General features: G+C 38.5%; 1 protein-coding gene across 1 annotated transcript in view; it reads right to left on the bottom strand.

Moving 5' to 3' along the window:
• The window catches only part of Spef2 (sperm flagellar 2), a 144,354-nt gene that overhangs the window by 22,484 nt on the left and 101,518 nt on the right, over positions 1 to 20,352 (bottom strand). The window contains exons 27-30 of the mRNA XM_057789943.1: positions 12,050 to 12,203; positions 9,925 to 10,053; positions 6,954 to 7,092; positions 5,555 to 5,784 (exon numbers count right to left, since the gene is read on the bottom strand). Coding sequence (XP_057645926.1) covers positions 5,555 to 5,784; positions 6,954 to 7,092; positions 9,925 to 10,053; positions 12,050 to 12,203 — 652 coding nt within the window. The remainder of the gene's footprint in view (positions 1 to 5,554; positions 5,785 to 6,953; positions 7,093 to 9,924; positions 10,054 to 12,049; positions 12,204 to 20,352) is intronic.

Below are 20,352 nucleotides of genomic sequence, written 5' to 3'. Positions count from 1 at the left end.
TTCCTAGGGTCAAAGCTGCTGATGTCTGGAGAGTTCAGCTGAATGACGAGGATGTCTGTCAAGCTCTCAGCCTTGGTTTTCTCATCCATGTGCAAGTGGGAGCATTTCATCTGACTACATCCGCGTTCCGGTTCTGCTGAACTTGCAGGGAGGGCCAGAATTAAGTCAATGAGCATCAGGATATTTGGATATTTATGTGAGTAAATGGAGTTTACAAAATCCCAGGTCAGCTTCCGAACGTTCTGAAATCTAAGAGGCAAGAGAAAGGACAGGAAAGATTGAGAGATCTCGCCTTTACCCAGCTACTGATACATGTCACTTTCTTCAGTTTGCTTCCTATTCACCTGGCATATATCTCTAATTTTAACATGCTCCACTCGGTATCTACTTCGTCAGTTTTCACATTGGCCGCTTCTAGAACTGGTTCATAATGTGAGATCAGAATGGATATCTCTTTTTCTCCAAATTCTGAAATCGATACAGATAAACAAAAATATCACATACCCAAAATAACATCATGCAGTCGACAGAACAGTGAGTTCAGAGTCACTGGTGCCTGAGAGTTACCTTGATTTATCTTTGTGGGCCACAGTTTAAAGCTTCCAATCATGGTTGCTCTCACCACATCTAGGCTGGCATCTCTGAAACAGTCTTGCAGCCTCTTGATAAGATGTGTTAAAACCACCTTTCTCACGGTAGAGATGTTTTCTCTCCCTTGGAGGCAGTTACCATGAAAGTGTGTGGCTGAATCCACCCTGCGTTCTTTTGGCCCTGGTCTGGAAGAAGATCACCCAAGTGGAGAATTAAATGGATGCCCACTAGGAAAAGAATTCCCCTTGTTAAACTGTCTTCCTTGACAGACCCTCAGATGGTCTCAACCTGTCACCTTGATAGATATATCTGGAGCATTTTCAGTGTTGACTCCAAGGTAGTAAATATATCTGCAATTGAAGAATTTCTGTTCTGACTGGCATGGGACAGAACGCTAAGGACACTAATGATGTCCATCAAGAAATGAGCAAATTTGATGATATCAGCTTGGAGAAGAAGATCTAGAAGTTCATTGGCTTTCTGTTGGTCGGTATCATTTTTGCCTTCATCTGCCTGTAACACAAGTTTGGAATGATACGGTAGATATTTCTCCATCTCAAAAACCTTATTCCAAAGAATTCTGTAGGATTACTTTTTGATGTTCCAGAAAAACATATTTCAAAATTACTTACTGAATGCAGTTGCTGGACAATTGCTGGGTATCCTTTTAGAAAGTTCTGGAGGGCAGCCTGTAGTTCATGAAGCCATTGTCTGCCTCTGACTTGAGAAGGCATCACAGGTCGAAGGTGGAGGTCTCTGAAGGCAGTTATGAGAGAATTCCTCAGAAGCGGAGAGTGGCGGTAGAAGTGGTAAATATTGGTAAGGAGGTCCATGAGGTCGTGGTACAGAGGGACACTCTGGAACACTGTTTTATAAGCCATTTCTAGGTGATGTGCAAAGCAATACACACTTTGCACACATGGCTGTATTTCTCTCAAAAGCAGGGCCACTCCGTTCTCTCCCTCCATTCCAGGGGAATCACTGCTTCCAAAACCAACTAACTTCTTTGCCCAGTCATGGCTTGACAGCCTAAGTTGAAGATTCATCTCTAGAGTTTTCTCAATAACAGTTTTTATTGTCAAGGGGTCCTTCTGTTCTACTGACTGTACCCCAACAATCTGACATTGCACTTTTCCTGCGTGTGCAAATTGAACATAGACCATTGTGACATCCTCGGCTAAACTGTCTATACTTCCATCACTGATGACCGAGAAAAATTTACTTTTTTCTAGTTTTTCTCTTAGATTTTTTCTTTCGACTTCAGCAATGTAATGTGTGAATGTTCTTGCTGATTTATTAGTTCTGAAGACTGGGCCTATGTCAACACCCTTCATATCATCCAGCTTACACATCCAAAGAAAGTCTTTGAGGGGCCGTCCAGTCTTCGCTAGGGCATGGCATGATCTAAATAGGTTCTCTACTCTCCCAAGAGTGACTTTGCTCATGGTCCTTACCATTAGCTCAGTGGCAGCTCTGTTCACTGGAGAACCACTTGTCGCTTCCATCAGAGATGCCTTGGCATGGGCTTCACTGAGGTGGTGGGCACTGAGAAATTCAGCCCTGAAGTTGTCTGTGCCGTAGAAAAAACTCACTTGACTCCCCCCCGACTTCACCCCGTGCTTACGACACAGGGCACAGAACATAATGTTTAATAGTTCATCGTATACAAGCCAAGGGTACTTTTTGAGCCAGATTTTCAAAAACTGATGGTTTCTTTCTGGTAGGTAGTAATCAAGTTTTCGTGACTTTTTCTGCTTTCTGGTGACTTTAGTCATGGCATCTGGAGAGTCTTTGCCTAAAAAAAAACCTCCACATGGTTATTGAAGAACTCCTCCCACCCACATCTGCCTCTTAAATACATATACTCTTATCATCCAATATATATACATATGTACATAATATAAATGTGTATGTATATATATATTTATGTACACATGCAGTGTACATAATCATACATCAAATAGGTGTTGCTCATGTGCATATGAGTACAGGGCTAATTATTTTGTCTTGAGCAGTCTACTTCTTAGGGGGCTTGACCTGAAGAAAACATATTCCCCTTTTCAGTAGCCACAGACTGTTTGTAGCTCCTCAGCTAGGGGCAGAGACTTTTGAGCCCTTCCCTCATCTATGCTGGAGTGTTGGCTGCTGTGGTCTTGTGCCGGCCATGTTTAGGCAATCAACAGCAAAAACAATGTCCATAAACATTACTGCAGCTGGTGAGACACCAACACTATGACTAAGTGTTTAGCATAGATCTAGAAATAAACATACAGCATGCATATTCTTTTCAGCTGGGTGTTGTTTGTTTATAATTTGAACTAACTTTGAATCATCAAAAATCCCACATCTCATATCCAGCTCTGTACCTTCTGTCTAAATGACAGCAGTTATCCATGTGTGTGTTAGTTCTCCAGCTGAATGTGTTCAGAGCACTCCTCGGATAAAGACCCACGAGCTGTTCTCCAGAAGTTTTCACCCAGCTGGGGGAGGAAATACCAGCCACTCCCTCGACAGCTCACTCAACTGTAATCACACCAGTTCTCCTTTGCTTTGTACTCATGAGCACTTTCCTAGATTTCATATTCTGTCTCATAATTAACCTACTGCTTTATATTATATTTTTCTTTGTCTTTCAAGTCAGATTCTAAACTCTACCATAGCAGATAGTTTTTTTTTCTAATTATGTTTTTTAAAATTCTTAGCTATTACTTTCCTCTTTCCCTATCCAGTCTCTTGTGGTGGGTTGAATAAAAATGATCCTATAAGCTCTTACTTTTGAGTGCTCGGTCATCAGGGAGTGGCCCTACTTGAGAAGGATTGGGAAATGAGGCTTTGTTTAGAGGAAGTTTGTCATTGGGATTGGGCTTTGAGGTTTCAAAGGCCCAAGCCAAGCCCCGTATCACTCTCTTTCTGCGACCCGAGAATCCAGATGTAGAACTCTCAACTATTTCTCTAGAACCATGTCTGCCTGACTGACACCAGACTCCCTGCCATGTTGAAAATGAACTAAATCTATGAAATTTTAAGCAAACCCCAATTAAATGCTTTCTCTTATAAGTGTTGCTATGGACATAGTGTCTCTTCACAACAATAGAACAGTGACCAAAACATCAATCTTGCTGTTTCATTATTGTCTGAAAATGGTCTTCCCCTATTTATTATCTTCATAAAAAGATAAATTTTATCTGTGAACATACTTTTATTCCAATGTCTCTAGAGTTTATATATTGAGGTATGTGTGTGTCAGGTTGTCAAATACCATTTGCTATTTAGTTTTAAATTCTTAGCCGGGAATGTCATCTTTGACTTTGAAGATATATTGAAGAATGTGTTATGATATTCACCATAATTACTTGGATCCCTTTAGAAATAAATTATTAATGATTTATAATCTTCAAAAGTCCACTTTTAACTACTCAAATGCCTCTAAATGGTTTTGTTAGCCCACTAATCAGATAGTTTCCTCTCAGTCACCATTATTTTGTATGTAAATATATAGCATGGACAAAATGAATAGCTACTCCAAGTTCAAAAGGAAATCCTGTGATAAAGGGGCATTGTGGGGGTTGGGGCAATGGCACTTAACTGAAGTGCCTATAGTTTGCTCCCAGTATCCACAAGGTGGCTCACCCCTACCTGTGACCATAGTTCCAGGGCTTCTGATGCTTGCCTCTGATCTCCACTAGCACCAGGCATGTCCATGATGTATTTACACATATTTCATGAAGGCACCACACACACACACACACACACTAAATTACAAATTTAAAATACATTGTAAAATTCATTCAAGGGAAAGAGGATAGACTCTGCCTTGCTAGAAGGTAACAGGGTTTTGGAGTTGGCTTCTGACAAAGTTGGATTTTTGGTATTTGCTAGTGTCCACATTAATCTTGTCCAAATATTGCCATCATGTCTGTCCTTAGAAACATTGTGTGTTTATATACATTGGATGCATAAAGATTTCTCAAGCTATTTGATGAGCTGACACATGCCAGTGCATGTGTTCACACAAGCAAACATATGTACACCTTGATACCCATTGGTCTTGGCAATGAAACCATAGACTATAGAGTGAGTTATCATTGTTGCTTTCAAGGATATTTTCTATGGATTTCTGGAAATACTGGGACTAATTTTCAAAAAGTGAGACTGAGTTTATGTTAAAACCCTTGGAGTGTCTCTACAGAAAAAGGATGCTTTCCTAATAATTAGGACATTTGGAGAAGTAAAATAAACCTATTTTTGAAAGACAACTTTGTCCACACATAAGATGAACAAACTTTCAATTAGCAGAGTCCAAAAATTTATATGGCCATAAACATACTGCTTAATAGCTCTGTGATGGAGTGTTTGGTTCTGGTGATTATAGATGATGACCCTACACACATATCAGTCTGAATTTACATAGAATACTAACTGGTGGGACTCACTGCAGAAGGCATAGACCTGTCATGATCAAATAGGAAGGAATTCAAGAATTTATGTGAAGAAAATAATGTAAGCATTCAGATGACCAAATAAATTAGACAAGTATCTTTCAGTAACTCATTTGTTCTGATCAAGATGTACGAGGCACTAAAGGAAAAGGCAGTTCTAAGAGTGACATACTTTACTTTCTAGTATTCCCTCCCTGGATAGATAAAAACACAAACTCAGCATCCCCAATACATCTCTACTTAGAAGTATGAACCAAGATTACCTTCCATATGTCAAATGGAGTCAAAGGAGGAGGAAGACAGGAGAAAAGAGTTACCAAGTCTTTGTCAGTTACTGTAACTCTCCTCCTTGTTTAATTCAGATGGATGCCCTTTAGAGCAAATAGCTGACAGACTGGAACAGAGCAAGGTTTCCTTGCAGTACCACACATTCCAACAGAGGTCACTCGTCTTCTTGCCAAGCGATAGCCACCACAGGCAATTCTAATCATCTTGGGTTTCATCTGTGGTGATTCTTTTCTTACCTTTAGGTGCCATATCTAAGAACTGATCTCGGAGACTGTCAAGCTGTTCGATTGTCAAGGTGCCATCTTCTTCCTTTTCTACTGGTGGAGGACGGGTTGGTGGGACAGCATCTGGGAAGACTTTTATGTCTCCATTGATGTAGAAGTCTTCTTGGCTTAAGTAAATCTCATTTTGAATTTTTGTAGATGTTTCAATGTAGTATCGAGCTACTTCAGTCAATTTCTCTATACTAAAAATAGCAAAATGAACAGGGTGATCTCCATTGAAAATTTTATTAGATTAGTAGTTAATTTAATAAGATACACACACACAAAAAAAGCTAACATATTGCATGGTAAGTTAGATGATTCTATAGATATTTAAAGATTTTAATTTATCTTAGGCAGGGTACAGATTAATAAAAATAAAACATACTCTTATTAAGTAGCTAATACAGTTTAGTTTTATGCAAAGCTGAACAAGAAGAGAGTCTATTAAATTTAGTTTTATTAGTATTGAAATATACTTTTCTATGTAACAAAGATTATTTTTCAAAATAAGTTAATATGGCAGATCACAGTGTTCAATAACATTTATTTACTTCTAGAAAAGCAAAAAATAGCTTTTTTCTAGCTTTTTGCCAAAGGATTTAATGTTACCCAGGACACACTTGGTAGAATAACCTCCAGTGCATAACGTTCAAAGCTGGATGATATGCCCATGAGCAGCAACAGTTGAGGGCTACCAACTGTTCCGGGTCCTAGGTTCTCACCTATAATGTGCTTGCAATAGTCCCTTGGTAAGTCATGGGTCTGGAGTGTTTTATTTGTAAAATAAAGTCATTAATATTTACTCCCTTTTTAATGATGATTTATAGGAAATGACACAGGTCATGGGTATAAATAGTCAGTGGACAGTTAATGACCTAATGGAAGGCAATTTAAAGGTGTCTTAAATATTAGACATAATCTACCACCACTGTAATGAACAAAAAGATTTTTGCTTGCTCTTATGATGAAAGATTGAACATTGCAAGATGATGTACACATGTTCTGTCTTTATATAATGAGCCACAAAATATTCATATGCTGAAACTTTAAAAAGAATGATCAGTTCCTGGCCTTGGAACCAGACTATCAAATGACTGTGCACCACCTAGTGGAAGGTTGCTATGAGTAATTTCAATACAGAAGAAAGAAATTGCCAGGATAATAGATTCAGGGTTCAAAGCGATTTGACAGTAACTCTGTCTCTCTGTCTCTCTGTCTCTTTCTTTCTCTCTCTCTCTCTCTCTCTCTCTCTCTCTCTCTCTCTCTCTCTCTCTCACACACACACACACACACACACACACACACACACACACACATATATATATATATATATATATATATATATATATATATCTGTAGAGAACTTTACCTGGCCATTTCATTTAGATATCTCTGGCCAAGCCATTTTTCCATGAACTTGTAGACATCAACCACCTTTGTTACTAAATCTTCAAGGACAGCCAAAGCTTTTGTCTTTATTAGTTCAAGTCGAAATTGCGTGGCTACCTCTATTTAAAAAGAGAAAAACGGAATGTAAATAAACTGAACTCAGAAAGACAAATCATATACTTCCTTATTCCTATGGAATCTGTATTTCAAAGACACATGAAAGGAGAAAGGAGGCTACTTAGAAAGAGGAAGTATACCGGGAGTGAGGGAATAGAGAGAGAGTAATTGGGCATGAATATAATCAAAGTATGTTATATGCAAGTATAAAGAAATCATAATGAAAACTCATGTTTTGTAAAATTAATGTACACCAATATAAAAGAGAAAGAGGGATTTTTACTGTATTATATATACATACATTTTTATAATGACTCAAATCTACTTATACCAATCACACTTTGGTTTATGAAGTTTCATTTAATTGTAGGTAAGGTGGCATCCATCTCAGAGAAGCAAAACAAAATGTGCAGTGAAGTCTTTCGAGATTTTAAAATTATTCATGAGCTTTATATTGAATAGTACTCTTTTAACAATATGCTATTTAATGTTTGATTGTCTACAAGATCACATATTGATTTGTTCTTAAACTATAGCTTTAACTGTGTTTTATCTCCCTTCCTTTCCCCACTTCAATCCCAAATCCAACTCCACAGCATTTAGAGTCACCTGAGTCTTGTCCCATCTGCTTTCCTCCAGATGCCAGCACAGTCCCACTTCTGCTCGGGGATCATTCGGACCAGCTTCCACAGGGACAGAATCTTACATGTGTTGAAGCAGGGTCTAACGGACAATGTGTGATCTGGCTGCCCAGTCCCCAAGTCACTTCTTTGGGGCTTATCTCCTCCATTTCATAGCTACTCGCTGAATAGTTTTATATCCTTTTCGCTTTGGCCCATACCTCTCTGCTTTCTATTCCTGCCCCTTGTTTTCCTCCTGCGCACATTTTTCCATACTCTTCTGGTTCAGCTAACATTTCTCTGGGGAGTCTTTCTTGATGCCTCACTACCTTGTCTCAAATGTCTGTTTCCAACATCACATAATGCTATGTGACTGTCCATATCCCTTGGCTTCTAGCTTGATTACATATGTGCATGTGTCTTAGCAACAACCACAGGACACGGCCTGCAGTGAAAAACTTGATCACTTTTGTAACATGAAGAAAAATTTTATGTCACTGAGGTTCTTGTATCAGGCGAATTTAAAGATGAAGCATATTGGAAGACATGGGGATCAGATGTGGAGACAGACATTGAGGAGAGAAACATATATGCTCTACTCTCCAGGTGCCTTGTGGCTTCCTGGGTTCAAGTCACTCCTGATTTTTATGCTGGATTATGGGAGTAGGGCATGGTAGAGTGGGTAATGGGGTGAAGGGAGAATAAAGGAGAGAAACAAGTGTTGGAAAACATCCTTACTTTATGTCACCATAGCAAAAATTTTCTAGTTGGCCCAATATGTCCATGTTATAGTTTAGGTTCAAAGGGAAAAACACCAAGAATTTCAGAAAAGAGCAGGTCCACTGACTTGGTCCGAAATGGCAGTCTTAGCTCAGCTCAAGCTGGACTCTGGAGGATTGATGGCCAAAAGACAAAAGTTCATTCTCACCATTCCTCAGGAACCTGTGAAACTGGTTTCTGTCTGCCAGGAAGAGCCACTTCCCTATTGACACATACCCAGGGTGCATAGCAAAGCCACCGGGCCACAAGCCCCTTCCCCCACCACCCTAAACTTCTAGGCTATTCTAGTTCATAGGCTTTCCTCCCTAAACTTTGGGTTATGGCTTTTTCTTTATATACCACAAGGATTTTCTCTGGTCCTTGCCAGTCTGCCCCAGAGTGGTAGTCACAAATGCTTTAGACTTCCCCAAAGGCCTCTGACTATGCCTCTCTCATATCTAAAATAAAAACCTTCTCCTCTATGGGTTAGAGCAGGCTTTCTCGAAACACCAGCTCCCAAATCGTGACAATGAATGCTAACCTTTATCGTATGCTTGTTCAACTAGCACTTGTAACTTACCTGTTTCTCTTCACCTGTGTTTTGCCTGGGGGCTTTTTTATTTTTATTTTTATTGAGCTCTACATTTTTCTCTGCTCCCCTCCATGCCTCTCCCCTCCCCTTCAACCCTCTCCCAAGGTCCCCAAGCTCCCAATTTACTCAGGAGATCTAGTCATTTTCTACTACCCTGGGGGCTTTTTACCTTTCTTTCATTCTTTAAGTCCTACTTGTCTGTCTGGCTGGTGTCTTACCTTTCTCTCTGGAGCCTAAATTCCTCCTCCTATTCTCTTTACCAGCCACTTGCACCTATTTTTCTACTGCCTAGCTAGTTATCGATCGTTCAGCTTTTTATTATACCGATCGGGTGCCGTAGGCAGATACAGCAACTCAACCTCACATAGTTAAACAAATGCAGTGAAACAAATGTAACACACCTTTATATAGGTAAAGTAATATCCTACAGGAATGGATGGGTCATTTTGGTGGCTTCTCTGTGCCTTTGCTTACAGTACAGCTTTGTCACCTAGGATATTGACAATTCTTTCTTTCCATAGACTATGTTTGCTCAAGTCCTGATATTCTAAAAGACAATGAAAAGAGCCGTGGGAGAATAGGTCTTGCAGAGACCTTGCTGAGTATAGGGAAGAAGCCCTTAACCTGAGCAGAGATATGAGGACTCTTGACTGATCTTTCATTCTCAGAGCTTACTACGCTTTGGCCAGGACTTCTTTCCTGTTTTTCTTCTAAAATAGTTATTTACTTTTTAAACTTTATGTATGTAAGAGTTCTGCCTGCCTAATAGGTATGTACAACACATGTGCGCCTGGTGCCAGCAGAGATCAGAAGGCAGCCTTGGATTCCTTGGAAACTGGATCTTATTCGATGCCTCCTCATACCTTCCAACTGCAGGGCGGCAAGGTGTTCTTCCTTAATCTTGAGTTTCAGCTCATTCCTCCTCTCCATTTCTGCTAGTTCCTCAGGAGAGACTGTGATGGGGCTGACCTCTGCCACAGGTGACGACTTTCCTGAAAGGGAACTGAGACATGGTGAGTAAATCACCAGACTATGAGTTTATGGAGATGGCACTTGTACAGTGTGACGATGCAGCAAAATCTGTAGAGTCAGAAACTGACAGAGATTTTGAAACGGGGAATTTGGGACTCTCTGGGGTGAGTAATGAAGTACTGATCATGTCTCATTGAGAATTCTGTGACTTTCTGGTCTGCATCCATAACAAAACATGTTGTCTCACATCTTAAGAAGAAAGCAAGGTGAGTAGCATGTGCCAAAGTGATTACAGAGGAGAGGCATGGCGTCTGCCTCACTTCCTCCCAGCATTCTGTTCTGTCTACTCCACCCACCTAAGGGCTGGCCTATCAAATGGGCCCAGGCAGTTTCTTTATTAACCAATGAAATCAACAGATTGACATATGACCTTCCCACATCAAATGTACATCCAAATTAATTTTCTTTCAATTTGTTCCCACCTACAAGTATTTCAGTGACTGAGTAAACTGATTGGAAAGTAAGAGCTTGTAGATGTTTGCTGAGGATCTGCCCATGGCAATGTGATTCTATTTCAAGCACAGTTTGTGATTTCTACACAGTCCAATAATCATTCTTGAGGGTATGATTACGTGGACTTCAAATTACATAAAGGAGAAGGAAGTGGAGGAAGGAACTGTGAGTGGATAGGTCTATTTGCTGGGCTTGAAGTTGCATATCTAGATTACAAATGAAGGAGAAATTAATCTCTGTATTTGTTCTTTCATCTGAATAATTAAAGATTGGACTTGACCACTTACTCTATTAAAGTAAACAGAATGGTTGCTTTTAAATGCTGAAGCTTTGGTTTATTAGAATATGAGATGGAATGAAGTGGCTTGTTTCTTCCCAAATACCTCTCTTCCCTTTGCTTCCAGGGTCACCACTGCCCCTCCCCTTATTGTCAGTGTTTGTTGTTTTGTTTTGTTTTTCACAAGTGTCTTTGACATCTATCATAGAGCATTTCCTCCACATAGCTTGTGGTGAGACTTTGTTTGTGCTCTAACATTAAAGTTTTCATGAAGATCAGAGTGCTGAGCTAACCACGAGTTACCTATAGAGGCCAGGCAGTGGTGGCGCACGCCTTTAATCCCAGCACTGGGAGGCAGAGGAAGACTGATCTCTGTGAGTTCAAGGGTACCCCGGGTTACACAAGATTTATCCAATCGAAAAGAAACAGAGCCAGGCAGGGGTGGTTGATAGCTTTAATCCCAGTTCTTGGGATTCACACACCTTTAAACCCAACACTAAGGAGGTGGAGATAGGAAGGGTTATGGCTGAGCAGAGAGAAGAATATAAGACACATATGGCAGGGGAAGGGACAGAGCTTAAGGCTTCAGACTGAGGACTTGGAGAGACCGGATACCAAATACCCCATTTGGTCTGAGAAGTAGAGGTAAGAACTACCTTGCCTCTCTGATCTTTTAGCTTTCACCTCCTAATATCCTACTCTATTTGTATTATCTATTAGAATTCATACTACAGTAGGTGCTTAATAAACATACAGTTGCAGAAACTTTCCTCTTGTGCTTTCTACTATTCCTTTCTTGTCTCAAATTATATAAAAAAAATGTCCACATGGAAACACTGAGAGGGAAGAGTAACATTTGTGTTGTTGCTTAAGGTCAACAGGAGTTCTCTCTCAGCCTGTTTTCTAGAGATTGTACTCCATTTATGACTCTGAGGCAAAGGGTTAGGTAGGAGTGTTCCAGCAGAGAACAATTTGCTTAGATTCAAGTGCCCCAGAGACCTGTAAACACAGAGCCTTTTAACTTCTACAGCAGACATGAGCCCCTCTGCAGAGACTTCCCAGGTCAGGAGTGTTAAGAGTTTAAAGCTGCCTTCGAGAAACATCTATTGGTTACACCGGCTATGTGCTTAAAAGAATCAGGTGGTGTTGATATGCCTGGTTAAAAGCTAGTTTCCTACCAAGAGGTTCGAAGAGACCTGGGTACCCGGTCCTACCACCCTGAATACCTTTTCCTTTCTTTTCTGCCTTTTTCTTCTTGGGAGCCTCCTTCTCCTTCTTGGCTTTTTTATTTGCACCCGTCTGAGGAGACTTTTCTTTGGAATCCATTGGGGGCGATTCTTTTTCTTCTTCTATCAGCCTTTGGTGGACTTCAGCAGCCACCTGTATGGTAGTGGTATTTCAGTTAGTGCAGTGTTTAACAAATATGATAAACCCTTGGATTTACTCACTTAGATCCATGGAAGCTTTCTTCTTCTGTGAACAAACAATGAGGCCCATGTTCTCGCCCTTTAAGAAGCACACAGTTCCATGATTGGCTGATCTAGCCTCCAAATGCTATTCCTGTTTCTCTGTCTAAAAGGAGGCTGGCATCTGATTAATCCCTGATGGCAATGCATCCTTAAGTGCACTCATTTTGAACTCTAAACTGGTAAACATAGGGTTTTGCACATGTTCGTGTAGCTTTAGCTTCACTGATAAAGCAGCCTGACTACATCTTAGGCTTGAAGGCCATTTTATAGTAAAAACAAGGTAGAGTCATCCCTGCTTTTGATTAAATTTTCCAAGTATCTCACTTGTAGTTAATCCCCTATCACTCTCGTGAATGTCTGGATTATGTCTATATTATCACTCTATGATAGTTGCAGAAGGGAAATTACATTCTCACACTGAGGTGGTTCAGACCTTTACAGGGTCGTCTACACCGCCTCTTCTTTAAGATTTGCAACATACTTTAGGTTATAGAAAGCCTTGTCTTAGTGGTACATAGATTAACTCAGAAGATGATATATATATATCACATACACACACAGGACATTAAATACTATACAATAACTCTCTGTTTCTCTAACACACACACACACACACACACTCTCTCTCACACACACACTGAACTCATTGAAGAGCTGAATGGTAGCTCTCAGGAATTGAAGGCATGATACAGATATGAAAATGGTGTAGGAGTTCCTTCTGTTTGTGTGTTGCTTTCATTGGTTAAAGAATAAAGAAACTGCCTTGGCCTAGCTGATAGAGCAGAACTTAGGTAGGCGGAAAAGACAGAACTGAATTCTGAAAATAAGAAAGCAGAGTCAAGACACGCCATGGATCCATGACTGGAGGTACATGTGCTGAAATTTTCTGGTAGGCCATGACCTTGTGGTGATACACAGATTGATAGAAATGGGTTAAACTAATATGTAAGAGTTAGCCAATAAGAAGTTAGAGCTAATGGCCAAGCAGTGTTTTAATTAATATAGTTTCTGTGTGGTTATTTCGGGTATAAGCTAGCCGGCTGGCTGGGACAAACAAGGGGCTCTCTCCATGTAATACAGGTGGATAGATAGGATATAAAGAAAAATGTTAAAGGGTGAATGTTTTAGTCAGAAGAAAGAAGTAAATTCTTATGGCCTACTACATAGCATGGTGACAGTAGTTAATAATGTATTTTATATTTCAAAATTGTTAGAGGAGTGGATTTTAAATGTTTATTCTCCGAAAATATTGCCAAGTAAATAAAGTGGTAGATAAAACTATCAGTTTGGTTAGTCATTTTAATATGTCTGTCTACATCAAGATATCAAAATATAAGCCAAAATATATAATTACTGTTTGTAAATTTCAAATTTAAGAGTATATGCATGTTTACCTATAAAATATCTATGTATGTATCTATCATCTATCTGTGTACTATCATCAATCAATACATTCACCACCTATGTATCTATCTACCTGTCATCATTACCTATTTATCATCATCAATTAACCTACTTTATCTATATATCATCTATCACCTATCTATCTATCTATCTATCATCTATCTATCTATCTATCTATCTATCTATCTATCTATCATCTATCTATCTATCATCTGTCTATCTATCTGTCTATCTATCTATCTATCTATCTATCTATCTATCTATCTATCTATCATCTGTCTATCTATCTATTTATCTATCTATCCATCTATCTATCTATACAAAAATCTCAAAGAGCTATGCCACTCAGGTTCTTTCTATTTTTAGAAATACTAGAACTAATACAAGTTCATCTGATTCTAAGGCAATGAAAATTATTTATGTGATCTGAGAAAAAGAGCTCAAATATATATATGTATATATATATCACATGCATTCAGAAGGTAAAGAAATAAGAATCAATAAGACTGTATGTATTTATATAAGCATTTGTTAGGTCTATATCTGATGTGATTTTTGAGATAAATAGAATGAGGAGAATAAAGAGTAATAAAGGAGATATACAGAAATATGGACAAGGCATATTTCCCTCAATTGTCTTTGCAATCTTGTATGCAAATGGTCAGTAAGACTCCTGACACACTTTATGTTCCATGGCCCAGAATTTAGTCATCCCCAACTGTTTCATGGGCATTAAACCTCATCACCCTAATGAGTTTTCATGCTCCCAGACGTGTTTGTACTCCCCATAACTTTAGGTACATGTACTTAGATTTTTATTTTAAAATTGTAAGATGTTGCAGAATGGTCTGCCAGTAACACTTGAGATATCCAAAAAAGGTATATAGAACAAGCTACTTTGGTTGGCTTGGCCCCCTCCCCAGGTGATCTTTTGAGAAACATGGGTTTCATGCTATCTACTGTACTTTCAAGTTCTTGGTAAAGTAGAAAGCTTGCTTGTTAACAGTCCCCCATTTAATTGCAAGCAATTTATTTTTTTTTAAAAATTTGTTCTTGCAAAGTAGTGTAAGTTAGCAATTTCCTTTAAAATTGGTCTTATCTCCTTGGTAACAACCTTGTGATGTTGATGATGATGAAGGTAATGATTATTCTTAGCATTTTTCTTGTCCACTTCTCTCAAAGACCTCCACATCTCTTTCAAAAATTAGAACAATTTAGAATACATTCATTAAAGTAGCTGCTAAGGCTGGAAGGAACTTTAAACATACTGCGTTGACACTGTAGGTGTTAAATATGACTTCTCTGAAATCATTACATACCTATCAATTAGAAAATTTTGCTAAAAATTAACATAGCATACTAAATGAATACTTTTTGGTCAAATTGCCCCTTAGAAAAAGCCTGAATTAAAGTGCAGTTCGTTCCAATTGCACCAATCTCATTTGGAGCCGTTTGCCTACATCCATTTTCTGAATCAAACCTGTCTCATTTGGAACTCAGAGTTCCCTTAAATGTTTGTTTTCTAACAAGGCATGGTTTATTCATCTAAGGGTCTGGGTGCTAAAGTCATGACTATCTTGTCTTTTTTTTTGTCTGCTTTTAATTGTATAATATTAGATTTATAGAAGTCTATTGCAACAAAAAATCTGGATTCATATATTGTTATATATGTTCATATAAGTGATTATTTTTCCTGTGCTTGCTATGAGACATTTCAAAATACAAAAGGAAATTTTACATTTTTAAGTAACCTTTTATCAAATGAACTATATTTATAGTTTCTAACACATTTCATACACAGGACTTCACTGAATTTCTTTCAATCATTTGAGAATCTTTCTCACTTTATAAAGAAGAAATTGAAGCCTGAGAAAAGCTAACAAGTTTTCCAAACCAACAAAACAGACCATGTTTAACTGTGACTTGTAACTAATACTCTAGCCATACATACATCTCTCTAAGAAGGCAGTGTTTTCACAGGTACTTTTAATGGGCTATGTATGACCTGCCCATTCTGGTTTTGAACTTTAATTAACAAGACAAACAATTCACCATCTTCCTAGAAAATCTATCTGCACCTGTTTCCCACTTTCTGGGACTTGGTGCTTGTGGTTTTTATGGTAATCATTATTATCATCATCATCTTTTTTATTGACTTAATGTTTTGAGCACGGCAGCAGCTACAGCAGTTTCTCAGGGCTATACTGATAATTCAGGATTATGTTAGGTGTGAGCATTGTCCTAGATTAAGGTATATGAAAAGTATTAGAACCAAGTTAAGAATTCAGGAAAACACTGGCAAGACAAAAATTACAAAGTGGGGATGGCTTAGTGGACAGAGTACTGGCTAAGCAAGGGTGAAGACCTGAGTTTGAAACTCTAGAGCTGACAGGAAGCTGGATACAGTGTTAGCCCTCTGTAGTCTCAGTGCAGCACGATCAGCGGTGGGAACATGAGAATCCCCTAAAGTTCATGACATAATTAGCCCGGCATGCATCTGTGTAAGAGGCAGGGGCAAATAACAAAGAGATTCTGTTCCAGTGATAGTGGAAAGTGTGGAGAAACAGCCAATGTTGTCCTCTGACCACTACGCTGGCACTATAAGAGGCACATATCCACACTTATATACATGAACATGCACACAAATCACACACATACACACACACACACACGATGAATACTATGAGCCAAGTCACTGGGGGAACATTAGAAACTACAAAGATAGGAAAAATTTAGGATTATAGAAGGCCTGGGCTTCAGGAACAAACAAACAAACAAACAAAAACCAAATAAATGAAACTTTCAAGAATCTAACCAAGTACAAGTAGAAGGTACATATTTTAGAAGGGAGAAGAATGCTATGCGTGGTACTATATTGACACAGGAAAGATGAACAAACCTAATCCTGCCAGTTATAAGGTTGATGAGTTAGTGAGGGTAAGACACAAGGCAGCTGAGTCTCTGGGACGCTAGGCCAAGGTTTCAGATTCTATAGAGTTACTGCAGATGACCCATATCATGATTCTTTTGCATCAATAATTTTTTAAAATAACATCCCTCTCTAAGACTCAGAAAACGTGACAGATGAGGAGGCAGAACGAGTGGAAGAACTGAAGATGTGCAATAAAAATGGTATCATCTAAATATGACCGAAGCATTGCATGCATGGACTCCTTGTCATTGTGGTTAATTACTCAGCATTTGCCCCGGATTCAGCCAATCAGCATTGCATTATGGGTGAGGGAGAGGTCCATGAGGCTTGTTGCACAAGGGTGTCACCTTCTTCACTGTTGTAGCCACAGATAAATAGCCCTTGTTCCACCTCATAGCTCCTCATCCGCACACAGGCAATAACTCAGATGAAACTTTAATTGGACCACAAGCAAAAGGAAGGTATGAGGATAGGAGGGAGGCTCCTTGAGAAGAAGGCTGGCTCTAGGAGAGGGGGTGGGGATGAAGTAGGGGACTGGGTGACAAGAATGCTGAAGCCCATTGTATAAATATATAAAAACATTACAAAGTACATTCATTTGTTTGCTTGCTTTTGTGTTTATATGTGTGGGCATGCATATATGTGTGTACCATAATGTAAGTCAGAAGATGGTGCATAGGGTCAATTCTTGCTTCTACCTTGTAGGTTCAAAGAATCAAACTCCAGCCCGCAGGCTTGGCAGTGAGTACCTCTACCCTCTGAGCCGTCTTGCTAGCCCTTTGTTCATTTGTTTGTTTAAACAATCTATGATAATTATTTTACCTATATCTTTTAAAAAATATAAAATGATTGTTGGTATATTTAGGATCTATATCTAATATGTTGATATGTGCTTTTACTGGTTATTCTGAATATTTGATCTCCCTTATATTAAATACCTTCAATATTTAATTTTCCTTATTCTGAAAATAATGGGAAATGATCCACTTAGAAATTATTCTAGTAATAGCATCCGGAGTGATTAAATAATAAATGTGGTTAATAACTTACTATAGGATCCCAGCAGGGCCACCAAAAAAATAGTAATTGAGTACATCACAACTTACGAAGAGTAAAAACTAACAAGTGGATGAAACTGTGAGACTTTTAAAATAGAGATACTAAAAGACAAATGTATATAAATAATCTCAAAGTATAATTTTCTAAAAAACGTTAATTGTAAGTGAAGATTATTCCCAAATAAGATGTTCAATTCACTAGAAAAGTTTTTCATCTCAATTTTTCCATGAGCCCAGTTTCATAGTCTCAAATATACAAAAGGCAAGGATCAGCAAGTTGTAAATAGAAAGAAATAGGTTTATTCTCATAATGTATAGTTTCAGCACAGCTCTTAATAATTCAACGAGAAAATAAATGTAATGAGAATAAAAAGAAATATTTAAATAATGTTATGTATTTATAATTTTATACACACTTGAAACATAAATATGTACTCTATGACAAGGAAGGTAAATTTATAACTCTTACATATGACCAAAAAGGTATATGCAAATTAAGCAGTAATACACACAAACACACACACGGAGGAAGACAGTGATGTGTAGATGATAGCACGCATTCCCAGGTCTAAGGAGGTTCTGTGCACTCATTGGGACTAAGAGATATGTGTAAGAATGTTCAAAGTAGCTGTGCCCAATGGCATCAAAATGCAAACCCAACTGTGGGTCAGTAGCAGCTGGGTTAACTAACTTCTCTTTGGATTAGGGTATATAAAGCTAATGAAAATAAATATGGGCAGATTCAGTATTCATTGGGTTGCCATCCCAACTCTATTCTGTGTCTCTGTTTATTTCTTTTGTATTTCTGTTTTTCTGCCTAATATTTCTAAACCACATGACCCTACTGTGGAACGTATGAACCCATCAAGGATGGACCCCTATAGTGGTTCACTGAAGAGAGCTGAGGTTGGAAGGTGATGATGAGACGTAGCAGCTGCATACCTTCACACTCCTCTCTGTGTACTAGTGTCATGAGTAATACTTTAGTGTTCCTGTAAAGCCACAGAATTACATGTCATGAATTTTTTTTGATGTGGGTAACATCGATATTTAAAATTCCTTGAAAACAAAAATGACAAGAGAAGAGTTTGAAATCATTCTGTGACAGATGAAGAGATAAGGAGAAAAAAGAAAGATGGGAAAGAAAGAAGACCTTGTTGTTTCAGGGTAAGGTCAGAGAAAAAGGATCCCAAGGGAAGTTAAAGAGAATGAGATTATAATGAAGCTCCAGTTCCACGCCTTTCATAAAACCTTTGAGAAGGTTGATACTGTTTTCTGATTAGATAGTGTACTTTAGTGAAATCAAAGAATGTTTAGCACAAAAAGAAAATAAAAGCCAACTGGGTAGAACAGAATCCATGCAGTATCAGCTGTAGGAGTTCTTTGGTAGAGTTTTTGGGGTCGCTTATGTATATTATCATATCATCTGCAAATAACGAAAGCTTAACTTCTTCCTTTCCAATACGAATCCCCTTGATCCCCTGATGTTGTCTTATTGCTATTGCTAGAACTTCAAGCACTACATTGAAGAGGTATGGAGAGAGTGGACATCTTTGTCGTGTTCCTGATTTTAGTGGGATGGCTTTGAGTTTTCTCCGTTTAATTTAATGTTAGCTGTCGACTTGCTATAAATAGCTTTTATTATATTTAGGTATGACCCTTGTATCCCTAATCTCTCCAAGACCTTTATCATAAAGGGGTGTTGAATTTTGTCGAATGCTTTTTCAGCATCTAATGAAATGATCATATGGTTTTTTTTTCTTTCAGTTTATTTATATGGTGGATTACATTGATAGATTTGCATATGTTGAACCAGCCCTGCATCTTTGGGATGAAGCCTACTTGATGATAATGGATAATTTTTCTAATGTGTTCTTGGATTCAGTTTGCCAGTATTTTATTGAGAATTTTTGCGTCGATGTTCATGAGTGAGATAGGCCTGTAATTCTCTTTCTTGGTTGGGTCTTTGTGTGGTTTTGGTATCAGGGTAACTGTAGCTTCATAAAAGGAATTTGGCAATGACTCTTCTTTTCTATATTGTGAAATACATTAAGGAGTATAGGTATTAGGTCTTCTTGGAAGTTCTGGTAGAATTCTGCATTGAAACCATCTGGTCCTGGGCTTTTTTTGGAAGGGAGATTTTTGAGGACTACTGAGAACTCAAGAACAATGGCAATGGGTTTTTGATCCTACTGCACATACTGGCTTTGTGGGAGCCTAGGCAGTTTGGATGCTCACCTTACTAGACCTGGATGGAGTGGGTGGTCCTTGGACTTCCTACAGGGCAGGGAACCCTGACTGCTCTTAGGTCTGATGAGGGAGGGGGACTTGATTAGGGGAGGGAGAGGGAAATGGGAGGTGGTGGAGGGGAGGAGGCAGAAATCTTTAATAAAGAAATAAATAAATTAATTAAAAATAAAGAAAGAAAGAAAGAAAGAATCCATGCAGTAGGCTGTCCACCTTTCTAGATTTTATCTGTCCACTGTAAAAGGATAGTAATACTTATCCTATTGTGATTTAGAGAAAATAATAAGCAGATAGGTTGACGTTGGAAAGTCAACTGGCTATTTGGACTTTGTGTTTTCTTTCATGACTTTGTAAAGTACTTCCAAGAATTATATTTCACTCATTAAAACTAAAACCAGTAGTATCACATAATAAAAACA

The sequence above is a fragment of the Chionomys nivalis genome, chromosome 15 (genome assembly GCF_950005125.1).
Source record: "Chionomys nivalis chromosome 15, mChiNiv1.1, whole genome shotgun sequence".
Classification (NCBI taxonomy): domain Eukaryota; kingdom Metazoa; phylum Chordata; class Mammalia; order Rodentia; family Cricetidae; genus Chionomys; species Chionomys nivalis.
Note: the sequence above shows the minus strand (reverse complement) of the source record. Positions and strands in the feature narration are given on the sequence as shown.